Consider the following 18,268-nt stretch of genomic DNA (forward strand, 5'->3'; position numbering starts at 1 on the left):
TGAGTCAGCTCATGAGCTAATGAGTTGAGTTTATCCAAATTCAAGCTCGGCTCATTTAATTTATGAGCTCAATTCCAATCTCAAACTTGGCTCACTAGCTCACGAGCTTAGCTTATCGAACTATTAACGAATCGAGTTCGAGCTAGCTCATGAGCTGGCTTAACCCACTTCTAGTCCTAGTAGAAAGGTAAGAGGAACCTAAAAAAGAGATTTGTGTATTGAAGTTGTGTTTGATATTATACAATATTTAAAATATTTGTTGATATATTTAAAATATTTATAGAGATATCTATCAAGTATAATTATAAATGCTAAGCTACAATCAATTAACTATATTATAAATACTTAAGTTATTATTTATTAATAGCTAATTAGACATCATAAATGTTTAAGTTTCTAATATAATATCTCACTTGAAATTCAAGTGATAATTTGAGAATAGTCAAATAAAAAATTTTAGAAAAAGTAAAAATAAAATTACTGAAATTTAAAATACAGACTAAACTATTGGAATAGGATGTAAGTAAAACGGTAATAATAAAACACAGATAAAACTGTTAAAACAAGATAAACTATCAAAATGGAATGCAAATGGAATTGTCGGATCGAAACGTATATAAAATTGTCAAAACATGGTGGACTGTCAAAAAAAATGCAGATAAAACTGTCAGAATAAAGCATAGAAAAAATTGTCAAACTAAAATACAGATAAAATTACTAAAATAATATGTAAATAAAACTTTATAAAATTATGACAGACAGAACTATTAGAAAAAAATAAACTACTAAAATGAGATGCAGACAAAAATACCAAAATGAAAGTAGATGAAATTACCAAAAATCATAGTACAAACAGAATTGTAGAAATTTGAATACAAACGAAAAAATTAGGAAAAACAATGTAATATTACTCTAATAAAAGTTTTAAGCAGTGGAAAAAAATCACTTAGAGAGTTCAAGAAAAATACCAAGACTATAATATGGTGTTAGAAAAGTAAGAAGGAATACTAAAAAAAAATGTTTTCTATTAAAATTGTGTTCGATATCATGCAAAATATATAATATTTATAGAGGTATCTATCAACTAATATCATAAATACTTGAGCTATTATCAACCAAAAGCCAACTACACATAAAAAATATTTAAACATCATAAATATTTAAGCTTCTAATAATCTCTCATAAGTTTGTGTATTAACCTACTAGGCAAATGTTAATAACGGTAAAGATGGGTTGAATGATGGTAAAAGACTAAAAGTTATATATTTCCGGAATTTATTTGATAATTGTATCCTACCTTTCAGACAAGAAATATGCTAAAAAAAAGGTTTGGTTATAAAACAAAAATTGATAAAATTATTAGTAATTTCATTAAATGAATAACCTATATATCTTCAGTTATAATAAATTCTTTTTTATTCAAATTTAAAACTTTTAATTCTTTAATAAATTAAAGTAAAATAATAATATTTTTGATAGTCAGAATTAGAGATTCAAATATTTGTTATTAATTATTTTCTCTCATTTAAAAAACTAGTTGACTACCAATACAATTAATAAATTATAAAAATAAAAATATCGAAAATAAAAACATAAATCAACCTGATTTGGAGTAATGTTTAATCTCCTGCTAAATCCTAAACACTGTTGATGATAACAAGATCAGAACAAATAATGGCAATAATGTGTACGCTTAAAACTCCAAAAGAAATAAAGAAGAAAAAAAAGGAAAATGATACGTGGAAATCGATGTGTCAACTTGATGAAGATAATGAAATCCAAAAAATAGAAATAAGTGTTTCTTCCAAATTTCGGTCTATGTAAGGCGACCACATAATGCAAAATTGGGTCCCCTGTTTTGTGATTGCCAACTAATAATATTACCGAAGATACAAACCAATGTGTTGTCAAATTCAATACGCAAATAAACTGGCATGCAGAATCCATTGTTAATCAATTAAAGAGAAAGTCAAAGCTACCAATAATAAAGAAGACAATAAATAATTAATACATATTATCATCACCAATGTATCTATCTAATCATATGATATGTGTGACCTAGCTAGATAAAGCAAAATGGTAGGAGTGTTTTAAGGGAAGGTAACTCGATTATTCGTCTAAATCGATTAGATTTAATTATATTAGTTTTAAACTACGAAATATGTTGTGTCTACATATTGAATACATTTTAAATACGATATTTATTGATATTTGTTTTATACGTATGTTTGTTGTATCTAACTGTATCTTAAAATAAAAAAAAATGTTTTTGAATTGTTTACACATACTTAAATACTATTATGTATCAGCGTGTTTAGTCTTATTCTTAATATATATGCTTAAATAAATTTAGATATAGTGTATATTATTGTTTATTAAAACAAAAATATTTTAAATACTTGATATAATTAAAATAAGACATTAAAAATAATTAAAAAATTTTAATTTATATTTTAATATTAATAAAATATCACTACGATTTATCTAAAAAATACTCTATATTTTATATGTAGGCGTGTTCCAGTGTCTTATAATTAAAATTTTAAAATTTGCGTGTCGACGTATCCCATATCATGTCGTATCCTGTGTCTGTATCGGTGTCTGTGCATCATAAATTTTAAATTGGATGAGTAATGGGGTATAATTAGATTAGATCCTATCAAATCCGATTTTAATTAATTCGGATATTAGTTTTAGAAGTGCAAAATTTGAACTAACTTGATTATTCAATTAGTTTAATATCAATTAAAACTTTTAAAATCTTTCAAATTATAATAGTTATTTGAGTTTGAATCAATGATGTATTATTTTTTAAGTATTATTATTACATGTTTAATTATTTTGAGTATTTAGATGATTTTAAGTTTTTTTGAATTTTATTTTTTAATCGGATACCCAATTATGATTAAATTCGGATTTAATAGGTTCAAATTGATTTGGATCCACTCACTAATCACAAATCTATACCGTCCCGAATCGATTAAAATTTAATCAGTTTAATTCTTACAATTTATTCAAAAAATAAATTATTCTTTTATCATTCGAAATTTTTTAATCGATATTCAATTATTTAAGTAATTGGTATAAATAGTATTTTTTATTCGTTTTGTATTTTTAATATGAGGATAGAAGATGGTGTTTTTAAATAAGATGAAAATTTTGTGTGTTTTTTATTTATATGGACACCACAAATTTAAGGGTCAGATTTGTGGTGTTTTAATTTTTTTTGTTGATAACCACAAATCTGAGAGTCAGATTTGTGTCATATTTGTGGTTTTAAATTTTTTTTTATTTGAGTTTTTTTTATTTTAAATTTTTTTCAATATACAAATATGATCCTCAGATTTGTAATCCTATGAAATCTGACCCTCAGATTTCTCTACTTTCTAAATCTGAGGATCCGATTTATTATTCAAAATAAAAAAATCCATATTAAAAAAAACACACCAATAATTCATGATGATAAATTATACATAATTTTTTTTCATATAAAAAAAATTAGCCTTTTTTATTGGCTTAAGCAATTCTTAGCACATTATTATAAAAACAACTAATTAAGATTTAATTCACGCCTTAAACATAATTAAAAGTATTTTTAAATATTTAGAAACTCAAGTTAGGGCATACATATTGTATAATATTTTTTAATTATTTACTTTTTATAAAAATAATTACATGTGAAAAGCTTCACCTAATAATATTAACAGAGAGCCACTTAGATAAAGATATTTAAAACGTTTATCGATTTTTCGGTCAAATTAATTTGTCTCATCTAATTTTGACAAAAATAATAATATAATTTAATCGATTATATGTATTAAATTTTAATTAATAAAAAAATATTTAAAAAAAAAAACGTTTTAAACATCTTTATTCGAATAATCTCCGTATTAATAACCATATCCCTTACCAAGCCAAACACCCCCGACCCCAAAAGAAAAAAGGGTTCTCCAAAAATCATAATACACTATTATTATGTTTTCTCATATAATTATTATAAGATAAGATATGTGGCGCATTGCAGTTACAAGAGGTGAGGTTTGGGTTTGGTAGCATGTGAATTAAAGGCTGAGACAGACTTGACCCTACTTCAGAATTCAAAATTTCAAACCCTCATGTGATCTTTCTTTATTATATAATTATTAACATTACTCTGATGACTTAGATAAAATTTTAATTGTTAACAGTAACATAAATTTGAAAATGATTTTTTCAAATTGACGAATGGTCAATAAAAACATTAGAAATACACTATATATTATTTTCAAGTGGCCTTTGAAATTTGACCTCTCAATTATTTGAAATGTAACACAGACCAAATATAGGGATTAAAATGAAATCCGAGGGAGAATCCAATTTGAGTTGGATTTTTCAGCAACACATGTTTAAAGCGCAATGTATCAGCCACATAAAAAATACAATACACTACTAACGACAACAATAGTGATGGATACATACAGCACTGTTTTTTTTTTTTTTTGTATCTTGAAAAACAATAATTCTTATATAATCATAGATTTAGTATACATAATTTGAAAGTATATAATATACAAAATATTTAAAAATAATAATAAAAGAAGAAATATTATTTGTACTTAATTAATTGGTAAATATTTGTTACTGATTATTTAAAAATTTTATCCAAATGGAAACAAAATAAAAAGTAAACAGTAAAAATTATTAGTATTTTTGTTTTATGTTAACTAATTGTATATAAATATGGTAGTATTTATTTAAAAAGAAAAATTCTTGGGGATCAATAATTTTTTAATATCTTAGCTTTTATTATTATTTGACTAGTATAAATACTAAATTATCTTTAATAAATAATTTTTTTTGATAAAAAATATAGATACAAATTATATTGATTTATGTGTATAAATATAAATATAAATTATATATTTTTTGTATACAAAATACTTATAAATATGAGTATAAATTATTATTGATTATGTAACATTACTCTAAAAATTTAAATAATTAATCAAATGTTTGAAACAATTTAAATGGAAATCAAAACATAGTTATTGAATTTAGATATTATTATGGCAATATATTTAATTAAAGATTGATAAATAGTACTATTAAAATTTAAAAGCGAATATCTTATCTTATGGTGTACTTAAATTGAATGCACTTACTTCATAGAAGAACTTTCTTTGTCTAGAACGGACTATACCTGGAATATTCTTACAGGATCCATCCACTGGTGGCCACCAACCAAACTTAATATGAAGTAATCACATACACAAAAAATAAAAAAGGAAACTAAAAAAAAAAGAAAAGAAAAAAAAAGTGTAACCAAAAACCAAATGCATTCGAATATTCCTCTTTATATTCCCGCGTTGTGCTCTTACGGCCTTAAGCCTCCAACGCATTCTCCACCGTCCGATTCTCGTGACAACCTAATCTGACGGCTGAGATTTAATACAAAGGAAAGAATGAGATTTCCGAATTATGAATTCTTCTAGAGAAGAAAATGCCACCTTTTTAGATGCATGCTCTTTGATCTTAATCTCTCTCCTTACCACTTACCAGGAAATAACAATCCCCATGGATCTCCAATGTAATATTCCTTTGGAATCTAGGATATAATTTTAAATTCTTTTCTTAAATTTCAAAATAAGATTTTTTTTTCTATCTTTTTTATTTTTTTAAAATTTCGGTGTTGGGCTTAGCTTGTTCCAGCTATAAATACCGTTGTTCTGTGTTGGCGAAAAATCCAAGCCAAGAACACATTTTGAGAGTACTTTTAAACACCCAATTAGAAAAAGCTTTTTTTTCTGGGATTATTGTGGTTTTCGACTTCGACAAAACCATTGTTGATTGTGACAGTGATAACTGGGTCATTGATGGGTTGGGTTTCACCGATTTGTTCAATCAGCTTCTTCCAACCATGCCTTGGAACACCCTCATGGTATGTTCTTTCTTCCTGCATTCACATATTATTTATTTATTTATTTAATTCATTTTTGTTTTGCAACCTGCATTGTGTTTGAGGAACATATCATGCATTTCGTGTTTCTGGAGGAACTTAATTAATGGTTTTTCCCCCTTTGATTATTTGGATTTATAGGATAAGTTGATGCTGGAGATGCATGCACAAGGAAAAACCATTGGGGAAATTAAAGAAGTTCTTCATAGAATTCCTATTCACCCAAGAGTAATACCTGCCATTAAAGCTGCACATGCTTTAGGGTATCTCTCTTTCTCTCTCTATAGGTTTAATTTGGAGGAAAAAGTTTAACTCTCTTTTTTAGTATTATTTATCTTGAGTGAAATTTAAGGTGGTAAATTTTTTTTTCAGGTGTGATTTGAGGATTGTGAGTGATGCTAACTTATTCTTCATTGAAACAATTTTGGAGCATTTGGGAATAAAGGAATACTTTTCAGAGATTAACACAAACCCAGGTTATGTTAGTGAAGAAGGAAGGTTGAGAATTTTGCCTTACCATGACTTCAACAAAGCCCCACATGGTTGTGCTTTGTGCCCTCCAAATATGTGCAAGGTATGCTGCTAAAACTGCTAATTAAAAAAAATGTTTTTTTTTAATTTAATTATATATAATACATGTTTCTAGTTGTAGCTTTCAAGTTGATCTTAACTTGTTCTACTAATACTAATACTATTTTAAACAAGTTGATCTTAGCTTGATCCTAGAACACCGGAGTGGTGTCTCCTTGATTTGGCGATTTTTTTTAATTGCTAAATAAAATAAAATAAAATATCTGCTTACCCAATTGAATGTTCTGTCATGGTTTTCAAGTCTCCAGTCTGTGCCCACTGGATTTGATGAAAATAGAAAATATGAATCAAATTTGACCTATAGGCCCACAAACAGTACAAATTAAAAGAGCACCAAATTTATCTTATTTGAAAAAAAAAGGGAAGAAAAATCTTATCAACTTTATAATATTAAATCTAAGGTTTTGAATAACTATTCAACTAGTATGTGTATAAAAAATTGACTACAGTAACAAATGTGACATCTATTTAGATGACATTGTAATTTTTTTTTTCAATGATGAATTCAGGGTTTAATCATAGAGAGGATACAAGATTCACTATCCAACAATGGTGATGAGAACAAGAGGATCATATATCTTGGTGATGGAAGTGGTGATTATTGCCCAAGCTTGAGGCTTAGAGAGAGAGATTTCATGATGCCAAGGAAGAACTTTCCAGTGTGGGATTTAATCTGCAGAGACCCTTTGCTTCTTAAGGCTGAAATCCATCCATGGAGTGATGGGCAAGAACTTGAGCAAGTTTTGTTGCAATTAATCAACAAGATCACCTCTTTGGATGATGAAAGCTCTCAACAATTCATCTCATCAGATTGCAAAATGCAGACTCTATCTGTCACTGCTCACGAGGCTTTGCCTAAAGTTCTTCCAGTTAGGCCTTGATTATATTCTTTAGTCTAACATTTTTGCAAAAAAAAAATGTACCATAAAGTCATAGGGATTTTCCATATTCACCCACTTTTTTTTCCCCTTACCTTGCCTTATTGACCCTAAATCAACCTTTTCTGAAGGTTGTTAATCACCAAAAGTTGTTCAAGATGGACACAGCCATGGTTTATATCAAATACAAATAACTGTTTGCTCTGCCTCTGTGTCTTAACATATTGTGAATATCTGAATGCTTACAACTTACACAGTGCAAATAATAATAAAAAAGATGTTCATGTTTCAATTTTTCATTGTCGTTTCTTCATTTCTTCCACATGAGTTCAGAACAATTTGACATTGAGTAACTTGAATTAGTCTGACCAATATCAATCTAGAAATAAAAGTCAGATTAAATTCAGTTTTTTCTGGTTCTCAGTTATTTAAAACCAACCAAATCAAACCGAATCGAACCGAAGGAAGAGATGTGTAAAAAATTTTGATATTCTGTTATGTGTCTGCTCTGTCTCTAACCGTATATAACTGATTTTGTTGTTTTTTTTTTTATCAGAAGCCAACATCTCAATCTGGTGCAGTTGCCTCACCACCTCAAGCACGTGCTCGTGTTCAGATTCGCAACAATGGTAGAAAACTCCCCCTCCGAGTCTTGGCTGTGCTGCCACCACGTCCTCTGCACGTGCCAGCGCAACCACATCTTCGCCTGCTGCCTCTCAGTTCTCAACATCGCTTCAGCACTCTAAATTCATATGTCAAATTTTAACTTCGAATCTTTCCTAGTGATATCTTTTCCGTATTGGCAATTATCTTCCCATGATCGAAACCAATTGAAATAAAAAGAGCTGGTGACCGAATAAATTAGGATTCTCCATTATTATTAGTGAAGCTGATTTTTTATTTTTTTTGAATTGAAAGAGACAATGATGATGTTACATGCTTGTATTAGATTAAGGCGTGGCAGGTACATGTGTATTTGGATGGTGTTGTCATTCTTAGGTGTTAGCCAAATAGATGTTGGACAAAAAAAAATGTTTAAAGTTAGTGATTAATAAAAGAGAAATTTATCAACTCTTCAAAATAGATTTGACTTGAGTTCTACAATTACAGTAACGAAATTTAAACATTAGCTAGGATCTAGGAGGATTATTGTTTTTATCGCAAAAGTTTTCAAGAATTTATTTTAAGCAAATTATATACCTACAAAAAATTAACTATTAAATTAATTATTTTATATTCGTGTATAAAAATATGTATTGCATAACATATTTTTAAATATATCTTATAAAAAATATTATTTATATATAAAAATAAGTAATTAACCACCAAAATGAGTTATTAATGTATTTATATATAAATATATGTGTTATTTAATTTATTTTTAATATATATTTTATACTAATAATTGATTTTAGTTAAGAGTGGCAAAATGGACTAAACCCATCGAGTTGACCCGCTAAAAAAGGTGGGTCGATCTAGAATTTGAAATCCACCAACTTTTTAAAAAAATTACCAAATTTGCGGGTTTTGGTGGGATGGGCCGACCCACCGGGCCAAAGATTTTTATTATTTTTTTATTAAATAAAAGAGTGATTATTATTACAAAATTAATAATTATATAATTTTTAAATACTTTTTTTGTTTTTTTATTCTTCTTTTAACTATTAACTTTATTTATTTTATTTTATAATTTTGTATATATATTTAAATTATGTGACTTATTTTTTAAAATAAAGATGATTCTATTGACAAATATAAAATTGAACAATTTTATTGAAGTTAAAAATTAGAAAAAAATAGTAAAAATATTTATATTATAATTTGACTATCTTTTATTTGTATNATTTTAGTTAATTTTAATGAATTTTATTTTTAAAACAAAAAAAGTCAAGCGGGCTAGCCCGCCAATCCGCCATAAAGTGGAGCGGGCTAGCATTTTGAACCTATTTTAGTTGGCGGGGTGGGTTGGCCCGTCCCGTTTTATGGTGCAGGCTTAGCGAGGCGGAGCGGATTGGGACGGACTGACCCGCTTTACTACTCTCAGTAATTAAATTTTAGTATACACTTAATATAATATTTTTTATTTTAATATGTATTTTATACGAATAATTAATTTAATAATTAATTTTTAACGCACATTTAATCATTTATTTATATAAAGTAAATTTATAGCATAATTTTCAAAAATTTAATTATCTTATGGGTTTAGCTAACACGTGTTTTTAAGGCACATGATAAGCTTATTATTAGTAAAAAAATTTAATTATTTTTATTTAATAGGTATAAAATAAATGTATTAGAAACTTAAATCTTTTATATTTCCAATATAAATCTTCTAAATTTATAATCTTAAATTATGTTTTTAGGGTACACGATAGGTAAACCTTTATCTTATCGGTTTATCTTATCGCCTAAATCAAATCAGTATATTTACTTGCTTTTGAAGTTCCAAATCTGATAAAGTGAAAATCAAAGAGTAAAATCACACCCCCGACTCCTAGCTATTTCGCTAACTTTCATTCCATTCCTTATCGATTGGAAAGTAACATTACGGTCCTTAACGATTAATTTCGTCAGACATTCTACCCCTTCCGTTAATGACTAGTACTCCATTCAGAACTAACAAATTTTGTCTATGAGTCACTTTAGCTGATGACGTGTCAAGTAACCATTCCAAGAGACAAAATGTCTCTCCCATGTCAAAAATATGCTACAGTAAAATAGGACAATTAAATCTCTAAAAAAATTTTTATGAGACATTTAAATTCCTAACTAATTTAAACATAAACACATATAATGAACTATAAAGTAGGATAAATATCCCTAAATTTCAATAAGTCATTGTATTTGCTACACTGCTTGCTGGCATTAGTTGGTAACAGCCTCAGTTTTTTGCTCTTCCTTCTCTTTCTTTTTCTCTGTAAAGTTTTGATATGAATACAATAAAAACTACCTCATCAAGTTCAATCTCTTTCAATTATTTTTTTTTTTGAGAAAAATCGAAAATAGCCCCTGACAATTATCTCAAAAGACAACGAGGTCCTTGACAAAAAAATACCAATTTGGTCCCTGAGATTTATTTTTATGGGACTGATTAGTCCCTCTGCCAAAAAAAAATCAATGTTATTTTTTTTGCACAGGGGCTAATCAGTCCAAAAAAAATCTTAGGAGTCGGGTTGGGTGTTTTTTTTCTTGGGGGCCTCATCGTCCTTTCGAGATAATTGTCAGGGACGGATGTGGTATTTACTCTTTTCTTTTTAATCTCCAATACAAATTTCATGTCCCCATCTTTACAATATTCATTTATTAGTGTTGTGAATGTAATTTTGTCAGATTTTAAACCTCTCTCATTTATTTTATTCACAAGTTTTCTAACTTCCTTCAAATGACAGATCTTGTAAAGACAATTGATCCTTTTTCTTACATATCATCCAACAAAATCTTTGCAATATAAGAAGAAGAAGCAAATTAAAGTTACTACTAACCAGGGCCAACAATTAGTGCAGTAGTAAGTATAATGATTTGTTGAAATTTAGAGATATTTATCCTATTTTATAGATAATTATGGGTTTATGTGTCTATGTATAAATTAGTTAGGAATTTAAGGTAGTGTTTGTTTGTAGAGACACGACAGAATAGGACACTAAAACAAAGATAATAGGATAGAGACATTAAAAATTATGTTTTGTGTATCGTGTTTGGATACGATGGATAGGACACTAATGTAATGTCCAGTATTATGTTTGGATACACATGGACAAGACTAAAATATTATATGAAATGACTAAAATAGCCATGTAATTCCAAATTTTTTAATATAAACTAATTTAATAAAGAATGAGAGTACATAGGAGTACAGACAGTAGGAACTTGAAAAAAATATTTGAAGCAGTCAAAAGGAAATTAAATTTTTTTATCTAAAATTTTATTTTTCTTTTCAAAAAATTAATTTTTCTTTAAATTATATAAAATCAATTACAATTTATAAATTATTTTTTAACATTTTAAAATATCAATTTTATCTTTATAATATTTATCTTTTAAAAGTCTCAAAACTAATTATTTTTGTTATTATTTTTATTACAAATCAAATAATATAATATAAGGTTAAAATGATGTTGAAGTAAGAATGATAAGAAAAAAGAAATTAGCCAGTCCAATAAAAATTTCTATAAAAAAGAGAAAGTACCTAAAGTAAAAAATAGAAAGAAGGAAAACGTAGAAATAGAAAAAGAGCATGGAGAAAAAAAAAAGTACTTTCTAAGAACAACGCAAAATAGAAAAAATAAGAAGGGGTAACAGTGGAATAATAAAAAATAGCACCATGGACAAAAAAGAAAAAAATTCATAAAAACAGTCCGTGTCCCTCTTCCAAATCCCGTGTCCATCATTGTCCTTCGTAAAAGAGTGGACACAAAAGTATAAAAAACTGTCCCGGAGACAATATGTTCAGTGTCCATGTCTTTGCTTCCAAACGCTTTTTAAAGATGTGCTGTCTATGTCTCTGTGTCCTGTCTCCGAAAACAAACGCTACCTAAGTGTCTTTTAAAATTTTTTTTAGAAATTTAATTGTCTTGTTTAACTGTAGTGTATTGTTAACACAACAAAAAATATTTTATCTTTTAAAATAGTTTTTTGATATATCATCAGCTAATATAATAGTAGACAAAATTCATTAATTTTGGACCAAAATATTAATGGATGAGATATAATGTCTAATAAAATCGTTACAGGCTGCAATATTATTTTTCAATCGAAATGAAAATTAGCAAAATGGTCAGGATCCAGTGGGGTTTTACTCGAAAATCAAGAGTCACTGCTATATTAAAAACAAATGGAAGAATTAATTATGGGATGGTTAAAACAAGACAGCAAGACTTACGAATTACAATACAAATATCCATATGGCTTTTCAATTGCAAATCCTACTACTAGTTTGATTTTTTCACAAGATTTCACCATTCCGCTTAGCTTGTTCTCAATCTAAGCATGAAGAGGGCCAGAAAGTACGAAGGACATGCAGTGGGAATCGACCTTGGCACAACGTACTCTTGTGTTGCCGTATGGCAGGAACAACACTGTCGAGTGGAGATCATTCATAATGACCAGGGCAACAGAACAACACCTTCCTACGTTGCTTTTACTGCCAATCAGAGGCTAATTGGAGATGCTGCTAAGAACCAAGCTGCCGCTAACCCAATTAACACTGTCTTCGGTATATAATCATAGTAATTTTCTTACTTTCAATTTGTGCATGTGTTTTTTTCTTTTTCTTGATTTCTAACTTACACAATTATTATTGGTCTCTTTCTATTTTCGGATACATTAAGAAAAACAATAATGTAAGAAACTCCACTTTGTTTTTTCTTTTACTTCTTATTCTTATTTCAAGTTGTATTTTTGCTGGTTAGTTATGCTCCGTCCATCTTCACCACCCTTGTTGGGTGAAAGTGAAATTAGAAACTTATTCAAAATAAAGAAACTCTACTTATTGTTTATCGTATTAGTCCAGAGAGGGTTTTTCTGTAAATGCAGCTGCTTCTATTATAGACATTACCCTTTTTCCCAATATAAGAGTAGTTTTTTAGACTTAATTGTGTTATATTAGTTCATTCAAAATTTGACATTGTTCAGAAAATCATTGTCTACCTAGCAAAACCCTTTCTTTATTTTCCTTCGTTTGTTTTTCAGATGTTAAGAGACTCATCGGTAGAAAATATAGTGATCCGGTTATCAAGAATGATCTGTTGATGTGGCCATTTAAGGTCACTGCTGGTGCTGATGACAAACCAATGATTGTTGTTACATACAAGGATCAAGAGAAGCACTTTTCTGCCGAAGAAATTTCATCTATGGTTCTCACTAAAATGCGAGAGATTGCGGAGGCGTACTTAGAGTCACCTGTTTGTAACGCCGTTATTACAGTGCCTGCTTATTTCAATGACTCTCAGCGCAAAGCTACCAGAGATGCTGGCGCCATTGCAGGTCTTAATGTGATGCGAATAATTAGCGAGCCAACGGCTGCTGCTATTGCATATGGACTTGACAAAAGATCCGATTGCACTGGAGAACGAAATATTTTCATCTTTGATCTTGGTGGTGGTACTTTTGATGTGTCTCTCCTTACCATTAAGGGTAAGGTATTCGAAGTCAAGGCTACTGCCGGAAACACTCACCTTGGTGGAGAGGATTTTGATAACAGAATAGTCAGTTACTTTGTTAAAGAATTCAATAGAAAGAACACGGTTGACATTAGTGGTGACGCGAGAGCCTTGAGGAGATTGAGATCTGCTTGTGAGAAGGCGAAGAGGACTTTATCATATGCCGTTACTGCCACCATTGAATTGGATGTTTTCTTTAAAGGAATTGACTTCTATTCATCAATCACGCGTGCTAGATTCGAAGAACTTAATATGGACCTCTTCAGAGAGTGCTTGGAAACGGTAGATCGATGCATCACTGATTCGAATGTGGACAAGGCAAGTGTACATGATGTAGTCCTTGTTGGTGGCTCATCTAGGATACCCAAAGTGCAGGAGCTGCTGCAAGAATTTTTCAACGGAAAGGAGCTCTGTAAGAGCATCAATCCCGATGAAGCTGTTGCATATGGCGCGGCTGTTAAGGCGGCTTTGTTGACTGGGGGTTCTAAGAGTAGTGCCCCAAATTTGGTGCTGCAGGATGTTACTCCTCTGTCTCTTGGTAAAGCCACAATGGGAGATGTCATGAGTGTTGTGATTCCAAGGAATACTACCTTTCCTGTAAAGAAATCAGAAACTTTCTTCACAGTTCAAGACAATCAATCACATGTGCTTGAAGAGATTTATGAAGGTGAGAGGACAAGAGCCAGTGATAACAACTTGCTTGGTCGATATACACTTTCAGGAATCCCTCCTGCTCCTAAGGGCCATCCTGTATCGATATGCTTCGATTTAGATGCCGATGGCATCCTTATTGTGACATCTGAGGAAAAGACTAATGGAAATAAAAACCAGATTACCATAACAAATGATAAAGGAAGATTGTCACAGGAAGAAATTGAAAGGCTTATTGAGGAAGCTGAGAGATACAAGGTTGAAGATGACAAGTTTCTTGAGAAAGCTAATTCAATAATTACTTTGGAGGATTATGTTTATGACATGGAGAAAGCGTTAATCAGTTCTAAGCTTTGTCCCGCGGATAAGAAGAAGCTCAATTCTGCAATTGATAAGGCTATAACTCTGCTTGATGATGGTAACAAGGAGAACATAGAAAATCATGTGTTTGTCGAGTGTCTTAATGAATCTAAGCTCATTTTTGAGCCCATTAGAGCTAAGACTAGATAGTTTTGTTCAGATCTTCCTTTTGTTGAATTTTTAATGTTGTTTGTAATGCAAATCTTTATGACAGACATCTGAAGGAGATTTGGAGTTGATGGTAGATACATTCTGTAAAGGTATTTTTATGGACAGGTCTTGTAGATTTTGAGTATGGTAAATGCTAATGTGTTGACTGAATTGGACGCACTATAAAAATGTTCCTTTAGGTAGTGTTTGGTGGAGAGACAGAGATGGAAAGACTGAGACTAAGAGACAGAGACTAAGAGATAGAGATTAAAATAAATCTCAGTATTCTGTTTGGTGCAAAATGGAAGACAGAAATTGAAACAAGAATAAAACTCTAATTTAATGTGCACAAAGAATAAAATTAGAATTAATTAATTGAAATGAGGGTATTTTAGGTATAAAATGTTATTAAAGTTTCAATCTCCATCTCAAAAAATTTTAGTCCCCTGTGTCTCTACTTTTTTGAGGTACTGAAATACTGAAATTTTGGAGACAGAGACAGAAATTTTAGTACCAGTCTCTGAACCAACAAACATGATACTGAGTCTCAGTCTCTCAGTCTCTGTCTCAGTACTTCAAAACAAACGCTACCTTATAAAGATCACTTATTTCATTATTATTATATATTCTGGTAAAAACCAACTTGAGTTGATCGAATAGCTTGCTCATTCATTCGCTTAAATAAGTGTGGAGGGTTCGAATCTATCTTTATGTATGCAATAATTTATTTATCAGTAGCAAACCCTTAAATGAAATTATAGTATGTGTTTCATGTACATTATATGATTTTTAACTTGGCTATAGAGATCTACAAATTACTAGGTTCTAAACTTATTCAAGTAGATGTTTAAAAATTCAAATTAAATCATGTTTTTCATTCAATTCAATATTTAATCATAGAGAGTATACAAGATTCACTATCCAACAATGGTGATGAGAACAAAAGGATCATGTCTTGGTGATGGAAGTGGTGACTATTGCCCAAACTTGAGGCTTAAAGAGAGAGATTTCATGATGTCAAGGGAAAACTTTCCAGTATGGGTTTGGATTTGCGAAGACCTTTTGCTTCTTAAGGCTTAGCGGAAAATCCATGGACAAGGACTTGAGCAAGTTTTGTCGCAATTAATCAACAAAATTGCTTAGTTTAAAACAATATCTTCAATTTGTTACCGTTTGAAGAAAATGTTTGTTCACAACTCATGAAAAGTTCTAGTTTTGAGTTAACATTTGTTTTAATAATGAAAAAATATTTCAATGTGGTACAACACCTAGATAATGTTATAATATAGATGATCCAAAAGAACAAATATAATTAATGATAGTGTAACTTTGCTTTTTATTACCATTGATTATAGTATTTTAAAAAATATTGCTAAAATTAAAATATATTTTTTTATATCGTTAAACAATTTTTTTTAAAAATGTCGTTAAGAAAAAAGTATTACTAAAACATAAAAAAATAACCTTACTTTTAACAACATTTATGTAGTTGTAGTATAAACATATACAAAAATATAATAATTTATTTTTTCCTCCTCAATTCATATATCTCATTTTCTTGAGGCTTTTGATATATTTTAACTCCACTCCAACTTCACCATTGTCATCACTTTTAGGACAAATCACAAAAACAAATCAAAAGAAGGAATAAACTACACCATTTTACTAAAATAAAAAACGTTACATGAATCTTCCAAAACTACTGTCTTATGTAATTCGAATGAGTCAAATTCGAATTAGAAAAATCAATAATAATTTGAATTAGACCAACTCGATTTAGCTAGGTTGCTATTAATTCGAATTAAGCCAATTCGAATTATTCATGCCTGCAGTTGTAGTGTAGTTCGAATCAAAGTGATTCGAATTACGCATGGATGAACTTATGGTAGTTCGAATGGGAGGAATTCAAATTTATGGAAGCATGTAACTAAGGGTAGTTCGAATTAGATAGATTCGAATTATGCACGAGTATGTTCGAAGTTGGCTGCTTCGAATTATCAAGCCACCCACGTAAATTCCATGACATAAATCTAATTCATGCAATTATTTTAATACACCAACAATTATATCTATGTGGAGCCAATGCTAAATCTAGGGGTGGCAACGGGGTGGGTAGGGGGCAGGTTTTTTCTCTACCCGATCCCGTCTCGCCACACAACAACCCGCATAGAAGCCATCCCTCTTCTACGCGGGTAGTAAAACGTTGAACCCTAACCCGCCCCGCTTCTATCCGCCCCTATAATTATTAAAATTCAATAAATAAAATTAAATTTCAAAATTTATATAACCCGCGTCGAGCGGGTAGGGAAGGAGTGGGTACCGCGGGTTCGGTATTGTCCTCCCTAGTTAAATCGAATTCATTAGTTCGATAATACGAGTTTATGAAAAAAATTACATTTTATAATGTTTAAAAATTTTTATTATGTAATAGGTTTGTAACGAGTACATTACAAATTTTTATAGTACTCATTGTAATAATATTTAATTTAATAATTGTTATTAAAATTTTAATAATACTCGTTACGAAATAAATAATTACAATAATTTTTTTTATAAAACTTTCTTAAAAGATGCCATGAGTATTATAAAAAGTATCCATAAATTGACTTACAAATTTTTATAATACTCAAAATATTTTCTAAAAAATGTTCACATTTTATAAAATTATTTATAATAATAATAATAATAATAATAATGAAGTTTAAACATATTTTATTATATTAGGTTAGATAAAAATTAAATTATTTAAATAAATAATTCGGTGTTTAAAAGTCAAGCATTAGAATAATTTTTTGAGAAATATTTATCACATTATAAATTCATAATTGTGTAAGTATGAAAAATTTATTTTTTAAATTACGTCTTTAAATTAAATGGCTTTCAATATTATTAAATTTTCATATTTTTAAATCGGTCAATTAAGGCTGAAATCCATCCATGGAGTGATGGCAAGAACTTGAGCACTTGAGCAAGTTTTGTTACAATTAATCAACAAAATCAACTCTTTGGATGATGAAAGCTCTCAACAATTCATCTTAATAGATTGCAAAATGCAGATTCTATCTGTCACTGTTCATGAGACTTTACCTAAAGTTCTTCCAGTTAGGTCTTGATTATATTCTTTAGTCTAACATTTTGTGCAAAAAAAAAATTGTACCATAAAGTCATAGGGATTTTCCATATTACTGAGCTCCATTTAAGGGTTTGCCGCTGGCCAATGGGTTGCTGCATGCACAAGGCGGGATTCGAACCCCCGACACTTGCTTAAGCGGACTAGTGAGCTAACCACTAGACCAACCCAACTTGGTTTCCCATTACTTTTCCTTATTAACCCTAAATCAACCTTTTCTAAAGGTTGTTATCTTCAAAAGTTGTTCAAGATGGACACAGCCATGGTTTATATCAAATACAATTAACTGTTTGCTTTGCCTCTGTATCTTAACATTTTGTGAATATTTGAATACTTACAACTTACATAGTGGAAATAATAATAAAAAAGATATTCATGTTTCAATTTTTTTACAATAATATTTTTGGTAACT

At 29.4% G+C, this 18,268-nt stretch overlaps 2 protein-coding genes across 3 annotated transcripts; both read left to right on the forward strand.

Annotated features, from left to right (window-relative positions):
* Positions 1-5,782: 5,782 nt before the first annotated feature.
* LOC107464207 (inorganic pyrophosphatase 1) lies at positions 5,783-17,896 on the forward strand (the record flags this gene model as incomplete). Of its 2 annotated transcripts, none has more annotated exon segments than XM_052253588.1 (5): positions 5,783-5,917; positions 6,077-6,198; positions 6,308-6,509; positions 7,036-7,381; positions 17,814-17,896. In XM_052253588.1, coding segments are annotated over 5 exon segments (831 nt in total), but the record flags the coding sequence as incomplete, so codon positions are not given.
* Positions 12,394-14,726, forward strand: LOC107464140 (heat shock cognate 70 kDa protein-like). The gene is made up of 2 exons (XM_016083047.3): positions 12,394-12,619; positions 13,096-14,726. The coding sequence occupies exons 1-2, from the start codon at positions 12,394-12,396 to the stop codon at positions 14,724-14,726; spliced, it is 1,857 nt and encodes a 618-aa protein (XP_015938533.1).
* Positions 17,897-18,268: the final 372 nt, after the last annotated feature.

Source organism: Arachis duranensis, chromosome 9 (assembly GCF_000817695.3).
Source record: "Arachis duranensis cultivar V14167 chromosome 9, aradu.V14167.gnm2.J7QH, whole genome shotgun sequence".
Classification (NCBI taxonomy): domain Eukaryota; kingdom Viridiplantae; phylum Streptophyta; class Magnoliopsida; order Fabales; family Fabaceae; genus Arachis; species Arachis duranensis.